Below are 25651 nucleotides of genomic sequence, written 5' to 3'. Positions count from 1 at the left end.
TCTACTTCAGTAATGTTTCTTTCTCTTCCCCTTCAACCTCCACCAGTTGTGTGCTTTCACATACATCTTTCAATTTGCTGGGTTAACAGCTGGGAGGGGTTTTCACAAACTGTGCCATCAGGCTTGCTGCTTTCTCAGCCCAAGGATGATGCACCTGTTGTGAGGGGAAATTGATGAAACCCAGTATTTTTTCTCCTTACCTGCCCACTTGAGACAATAATTTATTCATACCACCCCCCCCCCCCCCCCCCCCCCCCCCCAAACCACCACCCCGTGGCCCCAAACAAGGAACTCCACCAAGCCAAGAACCAGCTAAACATATCGCTTGTACCTGACTAATGGATGAATGGAGCTCTCCCCGGAACACTGACTCACTTGGCCTTGGAGAGTGGGGCTCAATGTAACAAGCAGCGGAGTCGCAACATGCTCCACTGGGCAACAATGGTGCGTGGCTATTGGCCCTGCCACCTGCTGGACGGAAACAGGCATTCACCTTAAAGTGGCTGGACAGATTGCAGCCCTTTTATTGCATTACATTTTGCGAAACAACTTTCATGCTGCCTGCAAAAGAATAATACAGCCACGTCTTGTTTTGAAATAGGAAAGGGTTTGAAAGAAGTATTTAGAGAGAACATGGAGCATGATGGCCCAGGTTTTGCAGGTGGAATGATGGTGAAACGGCAACTTCTGGCATCTATACATGCATGGTTGTTGCCCACGATTCCCTGTTCTTCCACAGGGAGTCCTGCTGAAGCCCCCACTGATACAAATCCACAGAAATTGATGTGAACTTTCACTTTTTAGGCTAATCTCACTGTCAAAACCCTTGAATAAGTTATGCCCTGTTGAATGAAGTGCGCCTGGGTGTTTAATAACATTGTACCAAGCTCATGATCACTGCTGAGCAACGCCTCTAGCTGAAAATTGAATGTTACATTTGTGGAATGTCAACTTTCTCGGTTAGGGTAAAAAGAATGCATAGATTTTTTTTAAAATAAGAAGAATGAATTTAAAGTTTACGAGACTTTAGCTTATGTCTGGTTCCAATGTGGACGTCCTAATCTTTATTTCTCTGTCAAATCGTTAAAAAGTGAAGGGCAACAGGTGGTTTTCATTTCCTGATTCACTGCCTGTGATTGGCTGCTTAACCCACTTGATGCCATCATTGCTGTTGGACACTAGAGATCCCTGGCATCAAGGTCACAAATGGAAAGTGGAAATTCATGCCAGACGAATTGTTAGATCATTTTTGGAGGGGGGGTCAGGTTTATTCAAAATCAGTAGCGTAGCAGCGGCCATCATTTTGTCACTAAAGTGTAATCTGGGTTCTCAAGTCTGATACAAAATGTCATAGTTTCCTGGAATCTGAGGCTGTTTTTATGCAAACTATCACTTGAATTGTCACCTGAGATAGATACAGGCAGGGAAATGTAAATATTACTATTTCCATTGAACCTCTTGGGCACAATGTATGTAGTAACAGTCTGATATTCATGACAGATTCTGAGAGTGCAACGCAGACAATGGGATGGGAGAAGACACTGATCCACATTGGAAAATATGAATTTTTAAATATCAGTTTAAATTGAATAGCATATGCTTTTAAAAAGTTTAGAATTCAAGACTTCGCAGCATTTTGTGAAACTCTCACAACAGATCTCAGATTCAGTGTCAGTTTTAAATGGAATTTGATCTACAGGCAAAGTCAGATGCAACCGCAATTTCATTAAATGAAACATTGCTTAGTTTATATAACTGCAAATAATTCATCAGAATTATAGACCTTATCACACGTATAAAGCAATCTCAGTACATAATGACCCAACATAGAAAAATTAACATTTAGACTTTGAATAGCGTGCCAGTCACCTTGTTTAAATGGTCTGGGTTACTACAGAAATCCTTAATTAACATTCCTAGAAGGTTGAACTGCTCAATGTCACAGCAATGGATCAGGCAAGACTGATGACTCGTGTCTTTGGAGGGAAAGCAGACTTCAGCAAATCTGATTTTTGGGCTGATCACATTACTCCGGGCAATGAGATATGCAACAAAAGACCTCGACAAAAAAGTGTCTAAGTACCGTACGTAAGGATGTAAAGCGGTTTTCCATTCGTGTCCATGGTGGTCAGGCAAGGTGCTTTTGGAGAGATGGTACCCCAACGCTGAAGAGCTGCCTCCAGAGATGGTGGCCAGTTGGTTACTACACCAAGCTGCTCTCCCCTGATGGCCAGCATCTGTGCTCCCTCCGGTCTCGGCTGGTTAGGGTCTGGCTGTTGAACTAAAATAAAGTTGACAGTGTTAGTCTTTCCACTGAAGCAATTATAATTTCTGTTTCTGTGCTTCTGAAATAGATCATATTCCCTTCAAATCACTATCATCAGTAAATTATGCAGTATCGACAGGGCTTCCTGATTATGCAATGGATAAATAGATTTCCTTCTGTGGACCCAGACAACACAGGCAAGAGAGGGATCAGGGTTAGATGCCGTGGGACAATCAGGTCCAGAAACCATAGCTGATTCTCTCTGGTAGGTAGGGCACAGTGAAGTCAATGCCAGTCCCCGTCATCTTGACTGAACTGATAACTTAGGGCCATAGAAACATGAGTAGGCCATTCAATTTTTTGATTCAGTCCCACCATTCAAGCAGATTTTTAAATTCTGTCATGAAAAGCAGTCTTCACTGGCATCTGTTGTCCATCCTTAATTGCCCTTGAGAAGGTGGCAGTGAGATATATTCGTGAGCCACTGCAGTAAATCTGGTGTGCGCGCCCGCAGTGCTCTTAGGGAAGGAATTCCAGGTTTTGGACCTAGCGACAGTGAAGGTGTTTTGGGGTTAGAGGTGAACTTGCAAATGATGATAATGGCTCAGCTGCTTATTTACCTGCCTTTGTTGGACATCCCTTGGTCTTTTGTCCAACAAAAATTATTCATTCACAATCGCAACAATTTCAATTGCTCTTTTGGTGAAGAGTTTTCCTAGAATTACAGTAAACTTCATGGACTGAATTTTACAGAATGCCTTAGTCACTGGTCTCCCTTCCCCCATCACCCCCAGTGGTGAAGGTCAGTGGAGAGCCTGTGCACAATCTTGATGGCTCGGGGAGCCAGAATTAAGTGCTGGTAGGTGAGGCATCTGCCATTTCAAGCCTTAGAAATCTGTCAGCTGATACTACAGACCGCCCAACCATGTTGAGGAGTCCAAGTAAGTTCAAGGTTGGGACATTCGGCAAAACCTGCAAGGGGGTGGGTTTATGTGGTGAGGGGTGGGTGGGATGACCTTAGGGAAGAGTTACCTCTGATGTGGCCCAGAGGGGGGTAAAGTACTAGTGGCAGAGAGATGTGGCCTTTAAACGGCCATCATAGAACATAGAACATAGAACAGTACAGCACAGAACAGGCCCTTCGGCTCTCGATGTTGTGCCGAGCAATGATCACCCTACTTAAACCCATGTAACCCGTATACCCGTAACCCAACAATCCCCCCATTAACCTTACACTACGGGCAATTTAGCATGGCCAATCCACCTAACCTGCACATCTTTGGACTGTGGGAGGAAACCGGAGCACCCGGAGGAAACCCACGCACACACGGGGAGGACGTGCAGAATTGAAAGATAATAAATATTTTCTGAGGTTTAGTGCACAAAACTAAATGTGGTACATGTGCTAAACAAAAATGGGAGGCCATACAGTCTGTGCCGTTCAATGCCACATTGGGCAGTGCATTCTTCTACTGCATATAATCAGCACAAATGAGCACCAAGTCAAGGAGGAGATAGTAAGGCAGGTGACTAGAAAGAAGTAGGCTTTAAGGAGGGTTGCAAAGGTTTAGAGGGAGGCGGCAAGGTGGAAGAGTGGTGAGTTTAAGAAGAGAGTTCCGGTGCTGGTTTTGCGATAACTGAAGGCCACGTACCAGTGGTGGTGCAATGGGAGAGGCTGTGCACAACAGCTGTGGGCAGAGGAATAGTGCGCTTTGGGAGGTCTGGAGTGACAGAGATTGGGGGCCTGAAGGTTACATTGACAGGGAGGAACAAGGCCATCAAAGAATTTGAAGTGTGATGGGCCTGTGAGCCAAAGCAAGCCAGCAAGGACAGGACTAATAATAATAATCTTTATTAGTGTCACACGTAGGCTTACATTAACACTGCAATGAAGTTACTGTGAAACTAGGACTATAGTTGAATGGGAGTACTTGGTGTTGAAAAAGTTTGGATAGCATTCCTTCGATTAGGTGTATGCCTTACTACAAATTTTATCATGCAATGGGCACATGTATTTTTGAATGTAAATTCAGTTTTGAATAAAACCTAAACACTAATAAGGTCACACTTGCCTTCCAGCAATTCTTCAAAATCATCAACAAAGAATTCTCGTAAGGGTGGGCGTTTCGGCCGCTTAAGGGTGTTCACAAGCTGCTGGATCTTTGCAGAGACTCGGCTGCTTACTGGCACTCCTATGTGAAAGAGATCGATAAATGAATTGGGTTACTGAAGAACACCGTCTTCCACTGTCAGAGAGTGGATAGATTTGCAGAGCTGACACAGTTGTGCTTGATTATTAACATGTCTTTACAGCTCTCAGCAAAATCCAAAATCAAGATATCTTCAGCTGAGTATTGTCCGCTGACTGGAACAAAATGTCTTATTCTGTCCTGATTTTTACTGAACAGTTTGAAATATTGCCAGTGTGTGTGTTTGCACCCAAAGCTGTTATGAGAGAAAACTGGCTTTGCCAGTCACTAAAAAACATACTTCTTAGTAAAATCACACTCAATTATTTCTTGATAAATCAGCATACTCTGGGCAACTGAGAGCATTCTCAATGCTACTTTACAGTTAACTTCAGTGTACCCATCAGTAAAACCTTTGTCAACAGAAAATGATATTACAGTAGTATATACTAAACCGTTGTAAGAAAAGTTTGGCAGATTGATGGTTAAAAGATGCATCAACCCCTACTTGGCACTCTTCAGATACAACATGGAACAGCACGCCACATAAACTAATGGGGGTAAGAAGTAGCAAAGCCTAAAAATCCCTTGAACTGGCATCACACCCCATCATCTTTGATCTTAATCCTGCTATTATGAGAAAGTACAGGAGCCAGATCGGGGACAGTCATACAACCACCCCTGGTTCTCAATGACATCCTAAAACAACATAATCATGATTTGGAATTGCTGACTAGGTGGTAATTGGGAATGCTGCCTTTGTGTCTCCATCAAGTATTATTGCACAAGCTTTTGCTGGTAGCTATTCAACTGCACGAGGCACCGTGGCCGAACTGAAAACTATACAAACATAAATTTTACATTGACCACTAGATACCAAGGAAAGGGGGTGGGTGGGTGGGGGGGGGAAACCCGTCACTGTGGGCTGGGGGTCTCCAGGACGGTCAGGCTCGCGATCGGGGGCCACCAATCGATGGGTACACACGATCTGGGGGGGGGGGGGGGGGGGGGGGGCGCCTATATTTACGGGGCCGGCCCACTGTGTGGGTCAGCCATGTTGCGCGGTGCTACCGCCACAGGTGGCCACCGCGCGCATGCGCAGACCCGCGGCCGGAAGTGCAGGGCCCCATATCAGCAGCCGGAGCTGCGAGGACTACTCCAGGGTACTGCTAGCCCTCTTCAAAATGGAAAATCACTCTGGACTTTCTCAACGAAAGTTCACGCACGTTTTCTCACGTCTGGCCAATTTCCGTCCAATTTTGAAGTTTGGCCAATTTCTGTCTTCCTATACCAAGGGTACTGAGATTGGACAACATCACCAACCGGAGTATTAAAGCTGGAATATTCTTGGACTTTATATGAACTACACACAGCATAAACTTCCTGAGTTACTGGGGGAACCACAAATTCCACTCTATAATCAACCGACTGATTGTAATTCATGTTTTAGTCCTTTCCCCCTGCCCCTGTCCAATAGAGGTCCAACAAGATTGGCAACACATAAGTTTAAGTATAACCCTGTGAACCATCATTGATGTTTTTGGTTTCAGGTTCAAGATCCAGTCGAGGGCTTGAGCGTATAATCTAAGCTGCTAACACAGAGTAGGAAGGAAAGGTGTAATGTCAGAGGTGTTGTTCTTCAAATGTGAGGCTAAATCAAGAGCATCGCTACCCAATTTAGCTCAACATTCAAATTCCAGTGACACCATTTGGAACTTCTTCCATGTACATGTTTCTGCCCCAAATCAACATCACCTTAAATAAAACAGATTAACTGCTCATTTTCTGGAATCTTGCCACACACAAAATCATTGGCATGTTGCCTATTAAGCAAGAGGCACAATGACTTAAAGTGATACAATGCACAATAAGTGTTTGGTGATATTTACAATGACAAGGGGCTATAAAAATGCAACTATGTCCTTCTAAAGTTCATCTTTAACATATTTCAAACTCTATATCCTGGAACCATTGACATTTACAGGATAAAACATGGCCATTTGCCCCATTGTTATTCTTTTTGTTCTAAAACTTTGATAAAGTAATTCAAATCCAACACTGTGCTGACCTCTCTCCCCATTGCATTTACTTCACCCTGCTTCAAATAATTATTTCCATTAACCTTAATTAACAGTTTGGGCCACAACTACTCTCCGACACTGACTCAGATCTTCTAGTCTCTAATTTTTGGAGACCAGACCTATAACCTAAGATGTGTGGCACCACCCCACTCAAGTCCCGATGTACTGGCCTCTGTGGGAATTGCCCAGTTTGAACTTCCAACAGACATTTCCCCTGCTCCCTGAGGACCCTCCCAAAAAGATACCTTTGACTCTCAGCTAGAATTGGAGTCGTCATTCAATTTGCGGTACCTACCTGAATCGTAACCCAGGAAATGTTAGTCAGAAAATTCCTAGTCTAATTCCTTGGTACGTACAGAATTAGCTCCCACCGCCAATCGCTCATCCTAATCGCCAATCATTCACAGTAAGCCCCCACCCCAGGACTCCGTCTTGATAAATGACCCTTGTAGTTACCCCTCCAACCAAGCTCCCGACCATCTCTCCCAGCTGTGCTAACCTCCAACCACTCGGGCTACACCCACTGACCTGCTGACTACCTCACCCCCAACCAGTCCTGACTAACTTTCCCAACTGTGCTAACCTTCAATCACCTGACAATGAACACCAGGATCTGACCACCCTTTCTGACCACCCAAATATCCCCCTGCTGCCAGACCCGACTAGTCCTGCCGACACACTTCACCCACCACCATACCCATTCACCCACATTCAGACTTGGCATTTAAACGTTGCATATGTGCCATGAAAAAGGGTGCATGCCCTGTTTTCCAACTCCAAGGGATTCTCCCATCTATAATTGCTGGAAAAGGTGGGCTGGGAAGACCCCAGAGAAAATGTGGGGCAGCATCGAGTCAGGGAACTCTTCGAGCGGAGAAGCAAGCTGAATGACTGCCGCTCCTCGGAAGATCCAGGCCTAAGTGATTAACCATCACTAACACTTGTATTTAATTATCTTCATACTTCACACCAAGATCCAGTGAGTGCTGATCAACAAAACATCAGTGGCATTCATAGTTTCATCTTTTTATTTTCGATTGAATTTAGTACCTACTAAAAGTTTGTAAATAGAACTGTAAAGTGGGTCAACGCTGTTCTTGCAATAATACAAAGGCAAAATACTGCAAATGCTGGAATTTGAAACAAGAACAGAGAATGTTGGAAAAACTCTTGCAGCATCTTTAGGGAGAGAAAAGAGAGTTAGCGTTTCGAGCCCGAATGACTCTTTTTCAGAGCTGAAGCGAGGGAACAGTGCATTGGATTACATACTGTACAAGAGGGGGGTGGAACAGCGATATCCACTTTCTGCTCTATCCAAATATTGGGGATATACCCCTCACTGTAATTTATTTCTCCTTGCCCAGCAACCCCCTGCCCATGAAGGCATTTTTGAAACTGCTTGATATTGAATGTAAAACAAAACAATATTATTTTCTACTTTCAAAGAAAAAGAATTGTATTGGTATTACACAGAAATTAAACACAGCTGGCAACTGTGACAAATAACAGGCATTAGTACCAAATGGTTTTTTAAACTCTGATGTAAAACCTTGGGGATCTGAATGATTCATGTGGAAATGGACAATGTCAATATGAATGGTAACTCGGTTTGTTCTACTGATGATTAACTTGCGATCTCACTGCCCTCTGTGCATACCAATTAGTTTATTATGCAAAGCATTCAATACTCCTGGCGGCAGGATAAAAGAAGTGTTCGCACGGACATCCTTGTTTTGTGGAAACAACAAACATTATTTCCTGGAATATTTATTCATACTAATGACCAGCACAAGAGCCAACATGTATCCCACCACAAAGTCACTGAGAGCTGTTCTGCTATTCAGGCTATGCTAGTCTGAAACAACTGCAGTGTTGTGACTTTATCCTTCCTGCTTTGCATTAAACATAGCAGTTAGAATCCTAAAAGACATCTTTCTTGCTAACGTGCAAAAGAAGCTCAAACATAGCGGGTAGAATGTAAGATGGATATGAAGAGTCCATTAAAAAAATAATACGCAGGTTGAGTTGACTGGCTCTTTCCTCTTCACTCTGATGGAAATTCTGTCGCTGACAAGCTTTTTAAGTCACCCTGCATGATGGTGTTTAGATCTAATTAATCCCTCACATCGTAAATGGTTGATGGTGAAACATAGCGAAACATCATTTTTGATAGGTCAAAAAGAATGAAATTCTGCAGATTCTGGAAAGCCATAAGCTGCTTCCTATCTTTACAGAACCTACCTATCTCTTACAATGGACATAGGAACACCTGTAGGTGTACATTCCTACACTCAGACCATGGATGATTTGTACTTCCTTTGTTCATCTTGGTTTCATATTCCTATGGAAATGTTCTCAGCATTTCATGCTTTTGGTCTATCTAGTCTCTCCCTTCCATTTATCACTAATTTTCCTTGTAAACATGGCATGAATCATTTTCTTCTTCCATATGAAAACATTCTGAACCATCCGGTACGTGCACCAGTATTTACTTGAAGTACTCATGGAATACAATTTGATTCATTAAACATTTGCTGTGAATGAACTTTAATATGGCTACATTGATGGAAGGAATGGTGGGGGTGGAGTTTCAGAATGTTAGCGGAGACTCGGATTGGGGGGGTGGGGGTGGGGGTGCTGGGGTGGGGGGGGGGGGGGGTTGGTGATGAATAGTTAGAACAAAAGGGGAGACCTGGTTGGGGAACCCGGCAACACTGTGGTTAGCACTGCTGCCTCACAGCGGCAGGAACCCGGGTACGATTCCAACCTTGGGCGGGTGGCTGTCTGTGTGGAGTTTGCACACTTTCCCCGTTTCTGTCTGGGTTTCCTCCGGGTGCTCCAGTTTCCTCCCACAGCCCAAAGATGGACAGGTTAGGTGGATTGGCCATGCTAAATCTCCTCTTCTTGTCCAAAGATTAGGCGGGGGTTATGGGCCTGAATAAGGTGGTCTTTCAGAGGATCAGTGCAGACTCGTTGGACCGAATGGCCTCCTTCTGCACTGGAGGGATTCTATGCCTCATTGGGGAGACAGGGGACTCTGACCCCGGGGGGGGGGGGGGGGGGGGGGGGGACCATACACACACACCATGTTAGAGAGGCACAGGGGTCAGGGGGGTGATAAAAAGAGTACAGGAAGATCAGAGGTGTCAGATCAGTGGGAAGGGGATGTCTGGTGCCAAACTAGGGGGGACAGCTTGGTTGGGATGGTATATGGTTCCACTTGGGAGTGGGGGTGGTGTCCCATGCAGGGCAGGTCCTGGTCTTTAAAATATTACTCTAGAATTAGAAGTGCTTTATTTCCTTTTAACTCTTCCAGAATAGCTATTGGTGTAAAATTGGCAATAACATCTGAAAATGGTGATTTAAATCACTTTGTTGGATGGTTCCCAGCCTAGTGTAATTATCCAGGATAAGTTAGCGCTGCTGTACAATTACTGGGGTAATCCTTATGTGGGAACCTCCTCAAGCGATTCCCCAGTGCATCATTGGGATACCACCACCCCCCCCCCCCCCCCCCCCCCCCCCCCCCCAAATATTCGCTGGAGAACCAAGAAGTTATGGGCCACTAGCTTGGACATTGCTGAAGTTATATAATGGTGATAAGAGTCCTAGCAATAAACCGTGGAATGGATTGCTGCAGATTTCTGCTATACAGAACACGTTTCTGTCCTTTATTGATTGCAGCGTAATTCAGAGAAGCAGTGAGTGCTCTATTAGTTCCTCAAGAGATCAAACTGAAGTCTGCTAACATTAAGGAATATTGGCTTCTCCTATCACACATACACTCTCAACAAAGAGAATCAATGATTTGTCAGACCCAAAATTTTAGTTATTTCACCACCAAGTCTCGAAGACAGAACTTTTAATTGTTAATCAGCAGCTTTTGTGCCATTATAAACTGTAACGTTTTTTTCAACCATGAGCGAGCTCCTTTTACAATTACAAGCTGCCTCCCAGTTAAACTGCTTCGGCTGGCAAACGAGCGTTCTCAATTACCTCTTTTTTGCCCGTGTTTTTCCTCAATACCACTAACTGCTGAACAAGACACGGTTAGTTGTGAGAGTTCGGATTCTCACCATACCCTCACCTCCTCCATCCAAAGAAAAATGCGTAGTCTTTGAATTGAGGTCAATCAGCAGAGCAAAGAAACAACAGAAGGACACACGTGGTTATGCCCAGCACTTTTGAATGGCTGATGGTCCTGGGGTCTTGAATCTATGGATTTGATATCAGATGCTGAAAATGTCAGAAACGGGGCATTGCATTGGCTGATAAGTTAGACTTATTGAAATGCAAAATAAGTTTGCAAAGTCGCTACTTTTCCTGTTTTTTTTTTTGTTGCCCCAGATCTCTTCCCATCACTTACAACGATTGTCATGCAAAATATGGCACTGGAGATCACTTCACGGGGACACTATCAATTGCCATGTCACTTCACAGGAAGAAACAACAAACTTGGTCTAAGTGGCTAGCTCTTAACACAGACTAAAGGTGTTGGTATTGCCCAGAGCACCAAAATCAGTCAATTGAAAGCTAATTATTTAGAATGGATCAGTTTATTCTCAACTGAAACAGCTGATGAAACTAGGGGATGGAATTTCTTATGCACTTGTGTCCAGATACATACATACAATCAGCAAGTAAACATGGCTATCAGTGTGTTTTATATAGACTATATACATATATACGTTGTTCCTTTAAATATATATCATATTCAATTCCCATACCAGCTGAGAATTCTGAATTTCTCCCTCCGTGTACCCGAACAGGCGCCGGAATGTGGCGACTAGGGGCTTTTCACAGTAACTTCATTGCAGTGTGAATGTAAGCCTACTTGTGACAATAAAAATATTATTATTAATATAAGAAACAGGAGCAGGAGGAGACCATGGGTTCACAAAATATAGGGGCAGGGTTAGGCCTTTCGGCCCATCAAGTCTGCTCTGCCATTCTATCATGGCTGATATGTTCCTCATCTGTTACCTGCAATACTACAGACCAAGAGCTGGATTGAAAAAACAGCCAGAGCATCTCCTCCCTAGAACACTTGACCTAGGATCAGGAGTAAGCAATTTAGCCTCCCGAGCCTAAACAGCTTCAACGTGTGGCGCAGTGGTAGCATCGCTACCTCTGAGCCAAAAGCTCCGGATTCAAGTCCCACCCCAAGGCTTGATGGTCAAGGAAGGTGCTTTTATAACACAGCCAAACACCCCCACCTGAAAACATGCCAGTGGGAGGCCATAATGCATGTGGCACAGTGATTAGCGCCAGGGACCTAGGTTTAATTACGGCTTTGAGTGACTATGCGGAGTTTGCACATTCTCCCCATGTCTGCGTGGGTTTCCTCCGGGTGCTCCGGTTTCCTCCCACAGTCCAAAGATGTGCAGGTTAGGTTGATTGGCAATTCTAAACTGCCCCTTAGTGTCCAAAGAGGTGTAGGTTAGGTGGGGTTCAAGTGCTCTTTTGGATGGTTGGTGCAGACTCAATGAGCCAAATTACCTCCTTCTGCTCTGTAGGTTTTCTATGGATTCTTCACTGGAATATTCTGCCCTAACCTTTTAATCTTTCATGGATGTAGATGTCACTAGCTGGGCCACGATTTATTGCCAATCCCCAATTGTCTTGGCCTGAGTGGCTAGATAGGCCATTTCAGAACGCAAGTCACACATCCTAAAGGATGTGAGTGAATCAGGTGGGTTTTTACTACAATTGAGAACTCCAAATTTTCATCTGCCATGGTGGGATTTGAACCCCAGTCCCCAGAACATTATCATGGATCGCTGGATTCCCAGTCCAGTGACAATACCATTATGCCACTACCTCCTTGGTCCTTCATAGTTGCACTTTAATTATAATAGATTAATTTTAAGTCAGTAAGAAACATGCCTTGTATTCACATCTTTCGCAAAACTTCAATAAGTGTTTTACTATATTTCACGCATGTTTCGCAAAGTTCTGCTGATTGATGGCAACTAACCAGAAGATTCTATTTATAAAACCGCTCATCAGTCATCTACAAATCCATCATAAACTTTAATGGGAGGTTGAAGTTACTGCAGTTACTTCTGCTAGTTCAAGCATTTAACCGTACTTCCATATTGTTCATGAATTTCAGAATCAACTTTGAGAACATTAGTACTTGTTAACACTGAATAATGGACAGTGCATGGAATGAAATGCAAAACTTACCATCACCAGTTTCCATTAGTTCAGCATTTCCATACTTTGGGACCGCTCTTGGTGTTGTTCCTTGGGGACGTTCAACTTGTATTGAGTGCTCTGTTGTATAAGTGGTGATATCTGGAGGTGCAGAGTGGTTTTCTACTGGAAAAAAGGTAAGTAAAGAAAAATAAATATTTTTAATTGCTGCCTTTAAAGTGTAATTTTAATATTTATGATTACTTGAGAGACATACGAGTAACTCCAGCATCTACAGAATTAGAACCACATATACAACCCCCATCTATTCAGCAAAATAAACAGAGTGTCAAATAATCAATTGCTTCAGATTAACTTTGCACTGTTCACGCTGTTTCATCCATGTCATTGTCCAAAATAAGTCCTTCAAGTTTCACGATAATCAATTTATTGACAAATTGCCTTGCCACCAACTAGCAGTGTTAAATTAGCTCACTTTCGGAATATAGTTCAAGGAACAACACCAAACGCAATTTAATTATTTGTCCCTTAATTCAGTACTGAACCAATACTGTGTCAAGTTACGTTAGAGGTTGTTGACCAACAGTTCCACAAACGCTGACTGCATAAAACTCATAAGCAGCTAGGTCAGAGATATCTAAATAGGCAGCTGTTGGGCTTTACAACTTACACTGTAGGTACACATAATTTTCTTCACTTATCTTGTGAGAAAGAAAGTACAGAAAACTTTTAATTGTTAATTAAAATTAAATTACTGGTTCATTTTAAGCACTGTTACTACCATATAACTGGGAAACATTTAAAGTAACAAGAAAAAGGAATGAAAGTGCCATTTGTATTTTGAAAAGGGTTGGGGTGAATTTCATAAATTTACAGTACAGAAGGAGGCCATTCGGCCCATCGAGTCTGCACCGGCTCTTGGAAAGAGCACCCTACCAGAGGTCAACACCTCCTCCTATCCCAATAACCCAGTAACCCCACCCAACACTAAGGGCAATTGTGGATACTAAGGCCAATCCACCTAACCTGCACATCTGCACAAACCCCCCTCTTCGGGGGGGTTTAAACTAATTCAGCAGGGGGATGGGAACCTAAATTGTAGTCCCAGTGTACAGGATGTTGAGAGTAGTGAGGTCAGGGATAGGGTTAAAAGTTCGAAAGAGGGCACCGGCAAGCAGGACGCTGGTTTGAAGTGTGTCTACTTCAACGCCAGGAGCATCCGGAATAAGGTGGGTGAGCTTGCAGCATGGGTTGGTACCTGGGATCTCGATGTTGTGGCGATTTCGGAGACATGGGTAGAGCAGGGACAGGAATGGTTGTTGCAGGTTCCAGGATTTAAATGTTTCTGTAAGAACAGAGAAGATGGTAAAAGAGGGGGGGGTGTGGCATTGTTAATCAAGGAAAGTATTACGGCGGTAGAAAGGACGCTTGAGGACTCGTCTACTGAGGCAGTATGGGCCGAGGTTAGGAACAGTAGAGGAGAGGTCACCCTGTTGGGAGTTGTCTATAGACCTCCGAATAGTTCCAGAGATGTAGAGGAAAGGATTGCAAAGATGATTCTTGACAGGAGCGAGAGTAACAGGGTAGTTGTTATGGGGACTTTAACTTTCCAAATATTGACTGGAAATACTATAGTTCGAGTACTATAGATGGGTCAGTTTTTGTACAGTGTGTGCAGGAGGGTTTTCTGACACAGTATGTAGACAGGCCAACAAGGGGCGTGGCCACATTGGATTTGGTACTGGGTAATGAACCCGGTCAGGTGTTAGATTTAGATGTAGGTGAGCACTTTGGTGATAGTGATCACAACTCGGTTATGTTTACTTTAGCAATGGGCAGGGATAGGTATATACCGCAAGGCAAGAATTATAGCTGGGGGAAAGGCAATTATGATGCTATTCGGCAAGATTTAGGATGTATAGGATGGGGAAGGAAACTGCAGGGGATGGGTACAATCGAAATGTGGAGCTTTTTCAAGGAACAGCTACTGCGTGTCCTTGATAAGTATGTACCTGTCAGGCAGGGAGGAAGTTGTCGAGCAAGGGAACCGTGGTTTACTAAGGAAGTTGAAGCACTTGTCAAGAGGAAGAAGAATGCTTATGTTAGGATGAGACATGAAGGCTCAGTTAGGGCACTTGAGAGTTACAAGTTAGCCAGGAAGGACCTAATGGGAGAGTTAAGAAGAGCGAGGAGAGGACACGAAAAGTCGTTGGCAGATAGGATCAAGGAAAACCCTAAGGCTTTCTATAGGTATATCAGGAACGAAAGAATGACTAGAGTAAGATTAGGGCCAATCAAGGATAGTAGTGGAAAGTTGTGTGTGGTATCAGAGGAGATAAGGGAAGCATTAAATGGATATTTTTCGTCAGTGTTTACACTGGAGAAAGACAATGTTGTCGAGGAGAACACTCCGGTTCAGTCGACCAGGCTAGATGGAATTGAGGTTCAAAAGGAGGAGGTGTTAGCAATTTTAGAAAATGTCAAAATAGATAAGTCCCCTGGGCCAGATGGGATTTATCCTAGGATTCTCTGGGAAGCCAGGGAGGAGATTGCAGAGCCTTTGTCCTTGATCTTTATGTCGTCTTTGTCGACAGGAATAGTGCCGGAAGACTGGAGGATAGCAAATGTTGTCCCCTTGTTCAAGAAGGGGAGTAGAGACAACCCTGGTAATTATAGACCTGTGAGCCTTACTTCGGTTGTGGGTAAAATGTTGGAAAAGGTTATAAGAGATAGGGTTTATAATCATCTTGAAAAGAACAAGTTGATTAGCGATAGTCAACACGGTTTTGTGAAGGGTAGGTCATGCCTCACAAACCTTTTGTTTTTGAGAAGGTGACCAAACAGGTGGATCAGGGTTAGGCTGTTGATATGGTGTATATGGATTTCAGTAAGGCGTTTGATAAGGTTCCCCACGGTAGGCTATTGCAGAAAATAAGGAAGTATGGAATTGAAGGTGATTTAGCGGTTTGGATCAGTAATTGGCTAGCTGAAAGAAGACAGAGGGTGGTGGTTGATGGCAAATGTTCATCCTGAAGTTCAGTTACTAGTGGTGTACCGCAAGGATCTGTTTTGGGGCCACTGCTGTTTGTCATTTTTATAAATGACCTGGAAGAGGGTGTAGAAGGATGGGTTAGTAAATTTGCAGATGACACGAAGGTCGGTGGAGTTGTGGATAGTGCTGAAGGATGTTATAGGATACAGAGGGACATAGATAAGCTGCAGAGCTGGGCTGAGAGGTGGCAGATGGAGTTTAATGCGGAAAATTGTGAGGTGGTTCACTTTGGAAGGAGTAACAGGAATGCAGAGTACTGGGCTAATGGCAAGATTCTTGGTAGTGTAGATGAACAGAGAGATCTCGGCATCCAGGTACATAAATCCCTGAAAGTTGCCACCCAGGTTAATAGGGCTGTTAAGAAGGCATATGGTGTGCTAGCCTTTATAAGCAGGGGAATTGAGTTTCGGAACCACAAGGTCATGCTGCAGCTGTACATAACTCTGGTGCGGCCGCACCTGGAGTACTGCGTGCAGTTCTGGTCACCACATTATAGGAAGGATGTGGAAGCTTTGGAAAGGGTTCAGAGGAGATTTACTAGGATGTTGCCTGGTATGGAGGGAAGGTCTTACGAGGAAAGGCTCAGGGAATTGAGGTTGTTTTCGTTAGAGAGGAGAAGGCTGAGAGGTGACTTAATAGAGACATATAAGATAGTCAGAGGGTTAGATAGGGTGGACAGTGAGAGTCTTTTTCTTCGGATGGTGATGACCAACACCAGGGGACATAGCTTTAAATTGAGGGGTGATAGATATAGGACAGATATCAGAGGCAGTTTCTTTACTCAGAGAGTAGTAGGGGTGTGGAACGCCCTGCCTGCAACAGTAGTAGACTCGCCAACTTTAAGGGCATTTAAGTGGTCACTGGATAGACATATGGATGAAAATGGAATAGTGTAGGTCAGATAGGCTTCAGATGGTTTCACAGGTCGGCGCAACATCGAGGGCCGAAGGGCCCGTACTGCGCTGTAGTGTTCTATGTTCTATCTTTGGACTATGGGAGGAAACCGGAGCACCCGGAGGAAACCCACACACACATGGGGAGGATGTGCAGACTCCGCACAGACAGTTGCCCAAGCCGGAATCGAACCTGGGACCCTGGAGCTGCGAAGACATTGTGCTATCCACAATGCTACCGTGCTGCCCTAATTGAATGGTTGAAGAGAGAGAGAGTTAGCTGTATTTTGGGCGTGGGGTAAAATGGGTATGATAATTTCCATAATGAACTGGAGAGTTTGAAAAGATAATTTTGTCTATCATTTTCTCAAAGGATACCTCAATATTGACTCTTCCTCATTTGACCCCTTCTCCTCAGCATTTCAGAAAAGCACTGCCTTGTGCAGATCCAGTTCACAAGGCACAGTGCCCCACTAAAACCTTTCATAGACACGTTCTCAGCTTCCAGTTCACTACAGCACACTGTTCCTCCACCCCACTTCAGTTTGACATTCTTTCCGCTTCTTCGCAACTCTCCAGTTCATTCTGACCCCTATTTTCTGCTCCCCTAACTACTGCTAACACTCTCACTCCTCAATCTCTCAATTCATTCTGGCACTTTCCTTCCTCACCTCACCCCATAGCATTCCTCCCAACTTCTACTACCCACCCTTTCTTCATTCCGTCTCATCGTAATTTCCTTCAACACCCCCTAATATCACTCCTAACTAAGGCCTGTCGCTAATAGAATGGATAATGTATGCATGTGTGACTGCTACCTTAACTGCTGTCTTTGTTCTTTGAGAATTGCTATCTCAACTGCTATCTTATTTCTTTGAGAAAGCGAGACCTTTTGATACGGCTTTAAAAACAGCATCTGACTCCTGTCAGATCCATGCAGAAACTCTGGTTGTATTTCTTAAGAAGTTGTTTCAGCTTCCCTTGTTCTCAGCCAAGCCTGCATGACTGTTGATCTCTTCTAACTGAACTGCAGTGAGAAAAAACTGCTTCAATTCTGGCCACAGCTTCATTCAGCTCACAACTGAACCTGCTTTTCCTGCAAAATGTCTGATAGCTTGGCTCCACCCAGTAATGACATTATCGTACCAAGCAGAAACCTAATTAACTCCTCAGGGAATCCCCATTATCAAAACAACATTCCCATTAACCCAAGCTTTTTGTGATGCTTTAATTGTACCCCTGGTTCCCAGCATTTAAAAATAGGATTTCTTTTTTTAAATGATTGCAGCAGTCACACACGCACACTAACCCAGGCTTTTAACCCTTATTGCACTAAATACCTATAATGCAATACACCTTAAATTCCTACATCCATCACACATGTTACTGTAAATGTAATCTTTTCATTTTGTTTTTTAAACCCTCAATTTGTACAGCAGTCACTCAGAAAATAAATGACTGGCCAAATTGTATTCCTGGAATCAATTTGAGTGATATTTTGTGTGACATGCAAGTCATAAAATGAATATTGAAACTTCTATGAGTCAACAGTTGTGAAAACTCAAGTGAGAGCAATTTAACATGGGAATCAGTATAGGAAAAATTATTTAACACTTTTCAATGTGACCCACTTCCAAATGCTACGTGAATTAAAGAGATTCTGTTCTGGCTTTCAAAACAAACTTTAAGGAGGTGGATGCAGTAAACATAATCAATCAAATACACAATTAAGAACAAGGTTAACAAATTAATATTTTTACACACAGGATTAACTGATTAGTAAAAAAGTCAATTGGCAGCCAATTGAAAGAATTATTTGAAAGAAACTAATAAACTTTTCTGTTGCATTAATTAGCAAACCACAGAATCTATTCTCAGCACACAGTAGGCTCCAAATAATCCGAAACTCCCTTCATCTGTTCATTTCTCATCAATAAGGAGTAATAGACTTTAACCAGTGCAAATAGATCATCTTCAGTATTTGGCTTTTAAAAATATAAATGGTGACAAGAATTCATGCTTTTTTCACCCCATTTCACTCTCTGGGATTATTTGGGTGTGCTATGTATTATGTGCAATTGATCAAGATGGCGGTGCTCTATCAAAATCAATGCTTTTCTGTCCTTGCACAGCAAACTATAATAATGCTGTCACAAGCATATCATGTCTTCATCAAATGGTAGGCCATCTGTCAAGCCTACAAACAATGCCATGGACACCATTAATCTTAATCCTTGGTTAATAGAGTGTTGCATCAAAAGATAACCTCAACTCAACCAGAATCCTAAATCTGATACCAACAGCTCTGAACGTTCATGCTTTAGCGGCTGACACTAGTATTTTAATATCAGTGATCATCTCCTTTCTCTGATCCAATTTCTCAAACATATAGCTCGGTCCAATAGAATAATTCATGGGCGGCATGGTAGCACAGTGGTTAGCACTGTTGCTTCACAGTGCCAGGGGCCTGGGTTCAATTCCCGGCTTGGGGTCACTGTCTGTGTGGAGTCTGCATGTTCTCCCCATGTCTGCGTGAGTTTCCTCCGGATGCTCCGGTTACCTCTCAAGTCCTGAAAGACGTGCTGTTAGGTGAATTGAACATTCTGAATTCTCACTCCGTGTACCCGAACAGGCAGCGTGGTGTAACTTCATTGCAGTGTTAATGTAAGCCTACTTGTGACACTAATAAATACTATTATTGTAAATCGTGCTCCCTTTCAAAATATTCAATTTATTGTTTACTAATGCTTGAAAGTTGGTAACCCTTAGTTCCCTAATGTATATGTTTCACAAATTTTATCAATTGCTCACTGAATTACACGTTGTCTGCATCATCACCATCATTTCTCATACTTTGGGGAACCTGGTCGGAAGCAGAATTATAGAACAAGAACTCATTTACATTGTACCTTTGACATCATAAAATGCGCCAAGCTGCTTCATGGGATCATCAATCAAATCAAGCAATGCTGCTCGATACAAAGTTACTTAGTGATGAAGGAGGTAATTTGGTACATTTCATTTCCACAACCATATCCACCAATAAAAGATCACAGCGCAGCATCCAACAGTTTCCCACATACTTGTTGGGGTTTTACTATATTACTCACAAAAACTTATTTTTAGATTTACCTTTTCCATTGCCTTGGGTACCCCATATATCTGTCAAAGATTACTTTTCAGCCGGCTCCTTTCCTGTTTGAAAAGCCCAAATCTTTGGTCATGACTAGGGACATATGAAACAGGAGCGGGGGTAGGCCACTCAGCCCCTCGCCGCCATTCAATAAGATAATGGCTGATCTGATTCCAACTTCAACCCCAAATTCCTGCCCACTCCCCGCCCTGGTTAATCAACAATCTAGCTAACTCTGTCGTAAAAATATTCAAAGGGCACGATTCTCCGCTCCCCACGCCGGGTGGGAGAATCGCGGGGGAGGGCCACCCGACAAATTTCACGCCCCCCTGGCGCCCCCCCGCGATTCTCCCCCCCCCCCCCCCCCCCCCCCCCCGCCAGGAAGAATCGCCGCTCGCCGTTTTTCATGGCGAACGGCGATTCCCTGACCCGGATGGGCCGAGCGGCCTGCCGTTCGCGGCCGTTTCACAGCGGCGGCAAACACACCTGGACACTGCCATCGTGAAACGGGAGTGAGAAGCCCGTTTGGGGCTTGTAGGTGGCCTAGCAAGGAAAGAGCACCACGACTGTGCTCGGGAGGGGACAGACCCACGATCGGTGCCCACCAATCGTCGGGCCGGCGTCCAAATCGGACGCACTATTTCCCCTCCGCCGACCCGCAAGATCAAGCCGCCACGTCTTGCAGCGCGGCTGAGGGGAAAGACGGCCACCGCGCATGTGCGGTTTCGTGCCATCAGCGTCATGACGTCAGCCGTGCATGCACGGGTTGGAGCCGGCCAACCTGCGCATGTGCGGCTGACGTCATTAGGCGCGCCAGCCGTGTCATTCTTTGCGCGACGCCCCCGCGGCCGAGAGTTACGGAGCGCCGCTCCTAGCCCCGCCGGGAGGGGAGAATTGGGGGCGAGGGGGCCGTTGTGAAACTCGGCCGAGTTCACGACGGCCCTCCCGATTTTTCCCGGGAGCAGAGAATTCCACCCAAAGACTCTGCTTCCACTGTCTTTTGTGGAAGAGAGTCCCCGAGACTCTCAATCCTCTGAGAGAAAACATTTCTTCGAATCTCTGAATACAATACAATAGGGAGCAACCTTAGGGACCTTTCATTTTAACAACAATTTTCCTTGTCCAAATCTCGCCCTCATTCCATCTTAACTAGAATTCAAAGAGTGGTCTGACCACAGACCACTGCATAGCTAGACCACAGCATCCTAATTTTAATTCCACTATTAATGGGCTTTGGTTACTGCTGCTCTGCATTGGTTGGACATGTATTCAATTCCTTCCTCACCAGTTTCAAAATCATTCATGGAACAGGTTTGTCACCCATTGTTGATTCCTACATTCAGCACATATGTATAAGTTTTAGCAATTTAGCTCGAGTTTCTGAATCCAAATCATTACTGCGAATCAGTAAACAGTGGACCCAACAAACACCTCCTTGAATGTTCCTCAGTAATACCACTCCTCAGCCTAACCACACTCCTCTGCCAATTACTTCCTGATTCTTACTCTTACACCCAATTAATTATTCACAAGATTTTTCCTTAATCCTCACAGCTTGAACTGAAAAAAATAGCTCGAGTGGAATTTTGTCAAATACCTTCTGGAAAACATTTTTTGACTCAAGGTGGCATCTGTGTAGTCAACTCCTAAAGGGCGGCCTTACTGTGCATCTCCACCCCTCCCCATTTACTGCTTCCCTTTTCCCATTTCCTTCCCCCCCCCCCCCCCCCCCCCCCCACCACCAACCGCCTCTTCTCCACTGTTTCTTTTCCCATAGCTTTAATTGTAGATGCTGCTGATGTGTTGTCGCTCATGACTTGTGTTTTCTGCTTGTTGATACACAGACCAGTCTGTTTTGCAAACATGCTGAGCCTATTAGACTTCCCCAGGAGATGGGTGCATCTTGAAGAGATGGCAGCAAGATCACCAGATAAGTCGAGGTCCTCCAAGTATGAAAGAGAGTTTGTTCCGATGATGCCACTTTCCAAAATGGTACTTCGAAAATGTGTTCCTTCTTCCTCAACCGTGATTTCCCACTGACAATTGTTGACAGAGCCCTCAACAGTGTGCGGTCCATCTTCGATGCCACTACCCTCGTCTCCTCTCAGAACAAGGATAGAGTCCCCCTCTTTCTCACATTTCACCCAACCAGCCTCCAAATGCAAAGCATAATCCCCCACCATTTTCGCCAACTCCAGCGTAATGCCACCACCAAACACATCTTCCCTTCACACCCTCTGTCATCATTCCACAGAGACCATTCCCTCCAAGACCATACCCAACTCTTCTCTCATCACCCATGGCACCTTCCCATGCAATTGCAGAAGATGTAGCACCTGCCCCTTCACCTCTTCCATGCTTAATATCCCAGGCCCAAAACACTCATTCCAGGTTAAGTAGCGTTTCACTTGCACCTCTTTCAATCTGGTCTATTGCATTTGCTGCTCCCAGTGTGGTCTCCTCTATATCGGTGAGACCAAACGCAGACTGGGTGATCGCTTTGCTGAGCACCATTGGTTTGTGCGCATTCAGGACCCTAACCTTCCTGTTGCTTGCCATTTTAACACAAGACCCTACTCCCATGTCCACATGTCTGTCCTTGGCCTGCTGCAATGTTCCAGTGAAGCTCAATGCAAACTGGAGGAACAACATCTCATCTTCTGGTTAGGCACACTACAGCCTTCCATTTTTATCACTGAATTCAAAAACTTCAGGTGATTAGCACTACCCCACCTCGACCCATTTGTTTTCATCCTATTTCATTTTCACTGTCTTTTACCATTTTTCCTCTCTTGTCTTTCTTTATATATATTTACTCCCCTCCCTCCCCCCACTCATCCACCTTTCCTTACCCTTTCTCCACTTTGCTTCCCCTTCCCCTCCCCCACACCTACATGTGTCATAGCTTGGCCTCTGATGTTAGCGTCTCTGCTGTTTGGCCTTTCACACCATTTGTTCTCTCTGGGGACTGCTATTAGCACTCTTTCCCCTGGGTTTCTGTGGCTATGACTCATCTTTCATTCTCACTCCACAGTATAAATATTTCCCACTTTCTCTGCCTTATAGCTTTGACAAAGGGTCATCTGAGGTGGAATGCTCCGACCCCCCGGGGAGTCGGAGAATCGCCCGGGGCCGGCGTCAATCCCGCCCCCGATGTGTCCTGAATTCTCCGCCCCCCCCGAGATTCGGTGGGGGCGGGAATTGTACTGCGTCGGTCGGCGGGCCCCCGTGACGATTCTCCGGCCCATCTGACAGGCCTTTCCCGCCGGCGTGGTTTAAACCAACTCTGGTACCAGCGGTAGTGGCGGCGCGGGGGGGGGGGCCTCTGGGGTCCGGGGGGGCGCGAGACGGTCTGACCCCGGGGGTGCCCCCAGAGTGGCCTGGCCCGCGATCGGTGGGCGGGCCTGCGCGTGGGGGCACACTTTTTCTTCCGCCCTGCCATGGTCTTCACCATGGCAGGGGCAGAAGAGACCCCCTCCCCTGCGCATGCGCCAGTATGACGCCAGCAGCCGCTGACGCACCGGCGCATGCGCGGACTTCCGCCAGCCGGCGAAGGCCTTTCGGCCCTGGCTGGTGGAGCGGGTGCCACTCCGGCGCAGGCCTAGCCCTTTAATGTGAAGGCTTGGCCCCTAAAGGTGCGGAGAATTCCGCACCTTTGGGGAGGCCCGACGCCGGAGTGGTTCACGCCACTCCGTCACGCTGGGAGCCCCCGCCCCGTCGGGTAGGGGAGAATCCCGGCCCTGGACTCAAAATGTTAGCGGTTTTCTCTCATTACAGATGCTGCCAGACTCGCTGAGATTTTCCAGCATTTTCTCCTTGGTTTCAGATTCCGGCTTCCGCAGTAATTTGCTTTTATGAAAGAGAGTTCACCGAATACCTCTGTTGATGGTGACGAGAAATAGAAAAGGAGAGAGGATGCAGCCCTATCTCACGCCTGGCCTCATGGGAGGCCACCGCGTAGTGGTATTGTCACTGGACTAGTAAACCAGAGACACAGAGTAATGGAGATCCAGGGTTCAAATGCCGCCACTGCAGATGGTGCAATGTGAATTCAATAAAAGTCAGCAATTAAATCTAATGATGACCATGAAACCATTGTCGATTGTCATAAAAATCCATCTGATTCACAATTCCATTCTGATCCTTTAGGGAAGCAAATCTGCCGTCCTTACCTGCTCTGGCCTACAAGTGACGCCAGACCTAGAGCAATGTGGTTGACTCTCAATTGCCCCCTCAAGGGCAATTCAGGATGGGCAAATGCTGGCACAGCCTGCGATGCATGCCCATGTCCCATGAACAAATAAAAAAAACTTCAATGTGTTGCCAAGGATGATACTACCTTTGAAGCACTGAAAGAACTTACAATGAGATTGACATAGGCACTGAGAATCTTACACAAACTCTTCATGGTGAACACTGTCAAACACCTCCTTGAATTCTGAGGTTGGTGGAGGGGGGTGCATTCCATTCCAGATATTGTTCAAAGTTGCACAGAAAAATATCTAGTCTATACATCCTCCACCCTTGCGGAACACTGCTGGCGATCACCTAAACTTGTTATCAGTGGCATAGGCAATCCGCTGAGGAGAATTCTGCAGAAGCTTTTACTGGGGATGGAAAATAGTGTAATTCCTCCCCAGTTATCAGAGCTGCAGAGGTCCCCTTTCTTTGGCAGTTTGAAAATGAGACGATACACCAGTTTAGTGATAGCGTATACTGTGGGTGTATACTGTGGGAAAATGCAAAGTTATTCATTTTGTAATGAAGAACAAAAGAACAGATTATTATTTAAATGGTGAAAAACTGCAGAACGGTCCAACACAAGGGGGGTTGGGGATCCTTGTGCACGAAACACAAAGCTAGAACAGGTGCTGCAGGTAATCAGAAAGGATAATGGAATATTGGCCCTTATATCAAGGGGGTTGAAGTATAAGAGTAGGGCAGTCTTGCTGCAACTGTACAAGGTACGGGTGAGACCACAGCTGGATGCGACAAGGTGGCACAGTGGTTAGCACTGCTACCACACAGCGCCAGGGACCCAGGTTCAATTCTGGCCTTCGGTGACTGTGTGGAGTCCGCACATTCTCCCAGTGTCTGCGTGGGTTTCCTCTGGGGGCTCCGATTTCCTTCCACAGTACAAAGATGTGTAGGTCACGTGGGTTACGGGGATAGGATGGGTGAGAGGGCCTTGGTAGGGTGCTCTTTCAGAGGGTCGGTGCAGACTCAAATGGTCTCCTTATGTGCTGCAGGGATTTTATAGCACTGTGAGCAGTTTTGGTCCCCTTATTTAAAGAAAGATTGTGGGCCGGATTCTCCGTCTCGATGCATCGGTTTTCTGGTGCAGCGCATACCCACCGGCAGCGGATTCTCCGACCCGGCAGCCGGCCAATGGGGTTTCCCATTGTGGGCACCCCCATGCCTTCGGGAAATCCGTGGGCACGAGTGTGCTGCCAGCAAAATGGAGGATGTCGCCAGAGAATCCAGGTAGGCCCGCGCCGGAGTGGTTGGCACGCCGCCGGCCGGCGGGAAAGACCTTTGGCGCCACGCCAGCCGGAGCATCAACGGCTGCTGACGTCATCCCCGTGCACTTGCTGCGGGGGGGTCACCACCGCGTCGGCCATCACGGAGGCTGATGCCCAATGCGGAAGAAAAAGAGTGCCCCCACGGCACAGGCGGATCGGTGGGCTCCGATCGCGGGCCAGATCCCCCCACACCCCTCCCCCAGGACCCCGGAGCCTGCCCGCGCCGCCTGGTCCTGCCGATAAATACCTTGTTTAATTCACGCCGGCAGGCGCAGCGCGATTCCCGCCCCCGCCAAATATCCAGTGCCGGAGAATTCGGCGGCCGGCAGTGGCGGGATTCACGCCGGCCCCCGGCG

At 45.5% G+C, this 25651-nt stretch overlaps 1 protein-coding gene across 9 annotated transcripts in view; it reads right to left on the bottom strand.

Annotated features, from left to right (window-relative positions):
* LOC119966517 (disco-interacting protein 2 homolog C) overlaps positions 1 to 25651 on the bottom strand; it is a 687551-nt gene that overhangs the window by 237753 nt on the left and 424147 nt on the right. For 6 of the 9 annotated variants that reach the window (XM_038798340.1, XM_038798336.1, XM_038798338.1 and 3 more), the window contains 3 exons: positions 12726 to 12860; positions 4339 to 4458; positions 2084 to 2281 (listed from right to left, as the gene is read on the bottom strand). In XM_038798340.1, coding sequence (XP_038654268.1) covers positions 2084 to 2281; positions 4339 to 4458; positions 12726 to 12860 — 453 coding nt within the window. The remainder of the gene's footprint in view (positions 1 to 2083; positions 2282 to 4338; positions 4459 to 12725; positions 12861 to 25651) is intronic. The other 3 variants (XM_038798337.1, XM_038798339.1, XM_038798344.1) reach the window with 1 other exon arrangement.

The sequence above is a fragment of the Scyliorhinus canicula genome, chromosome 5, assembly GCF_902713615.1.
Source record: "Scyliorhinus canicula chromosome 5, sScyCan1.1, whole genome shotgun sequence".
Taxonomy (NCBI): Eukaryota; Metazoa; Chordata; class Chondrichthyes; order Carcharhiniformes; family Scyliorhinidae; genus Scyliorhinus; species Scyliorhinus canicula.
Note: the sequence above shows the minus strand (reverse complement) of the source record. Positions and strands in the feature narration are given on the sequence as shown.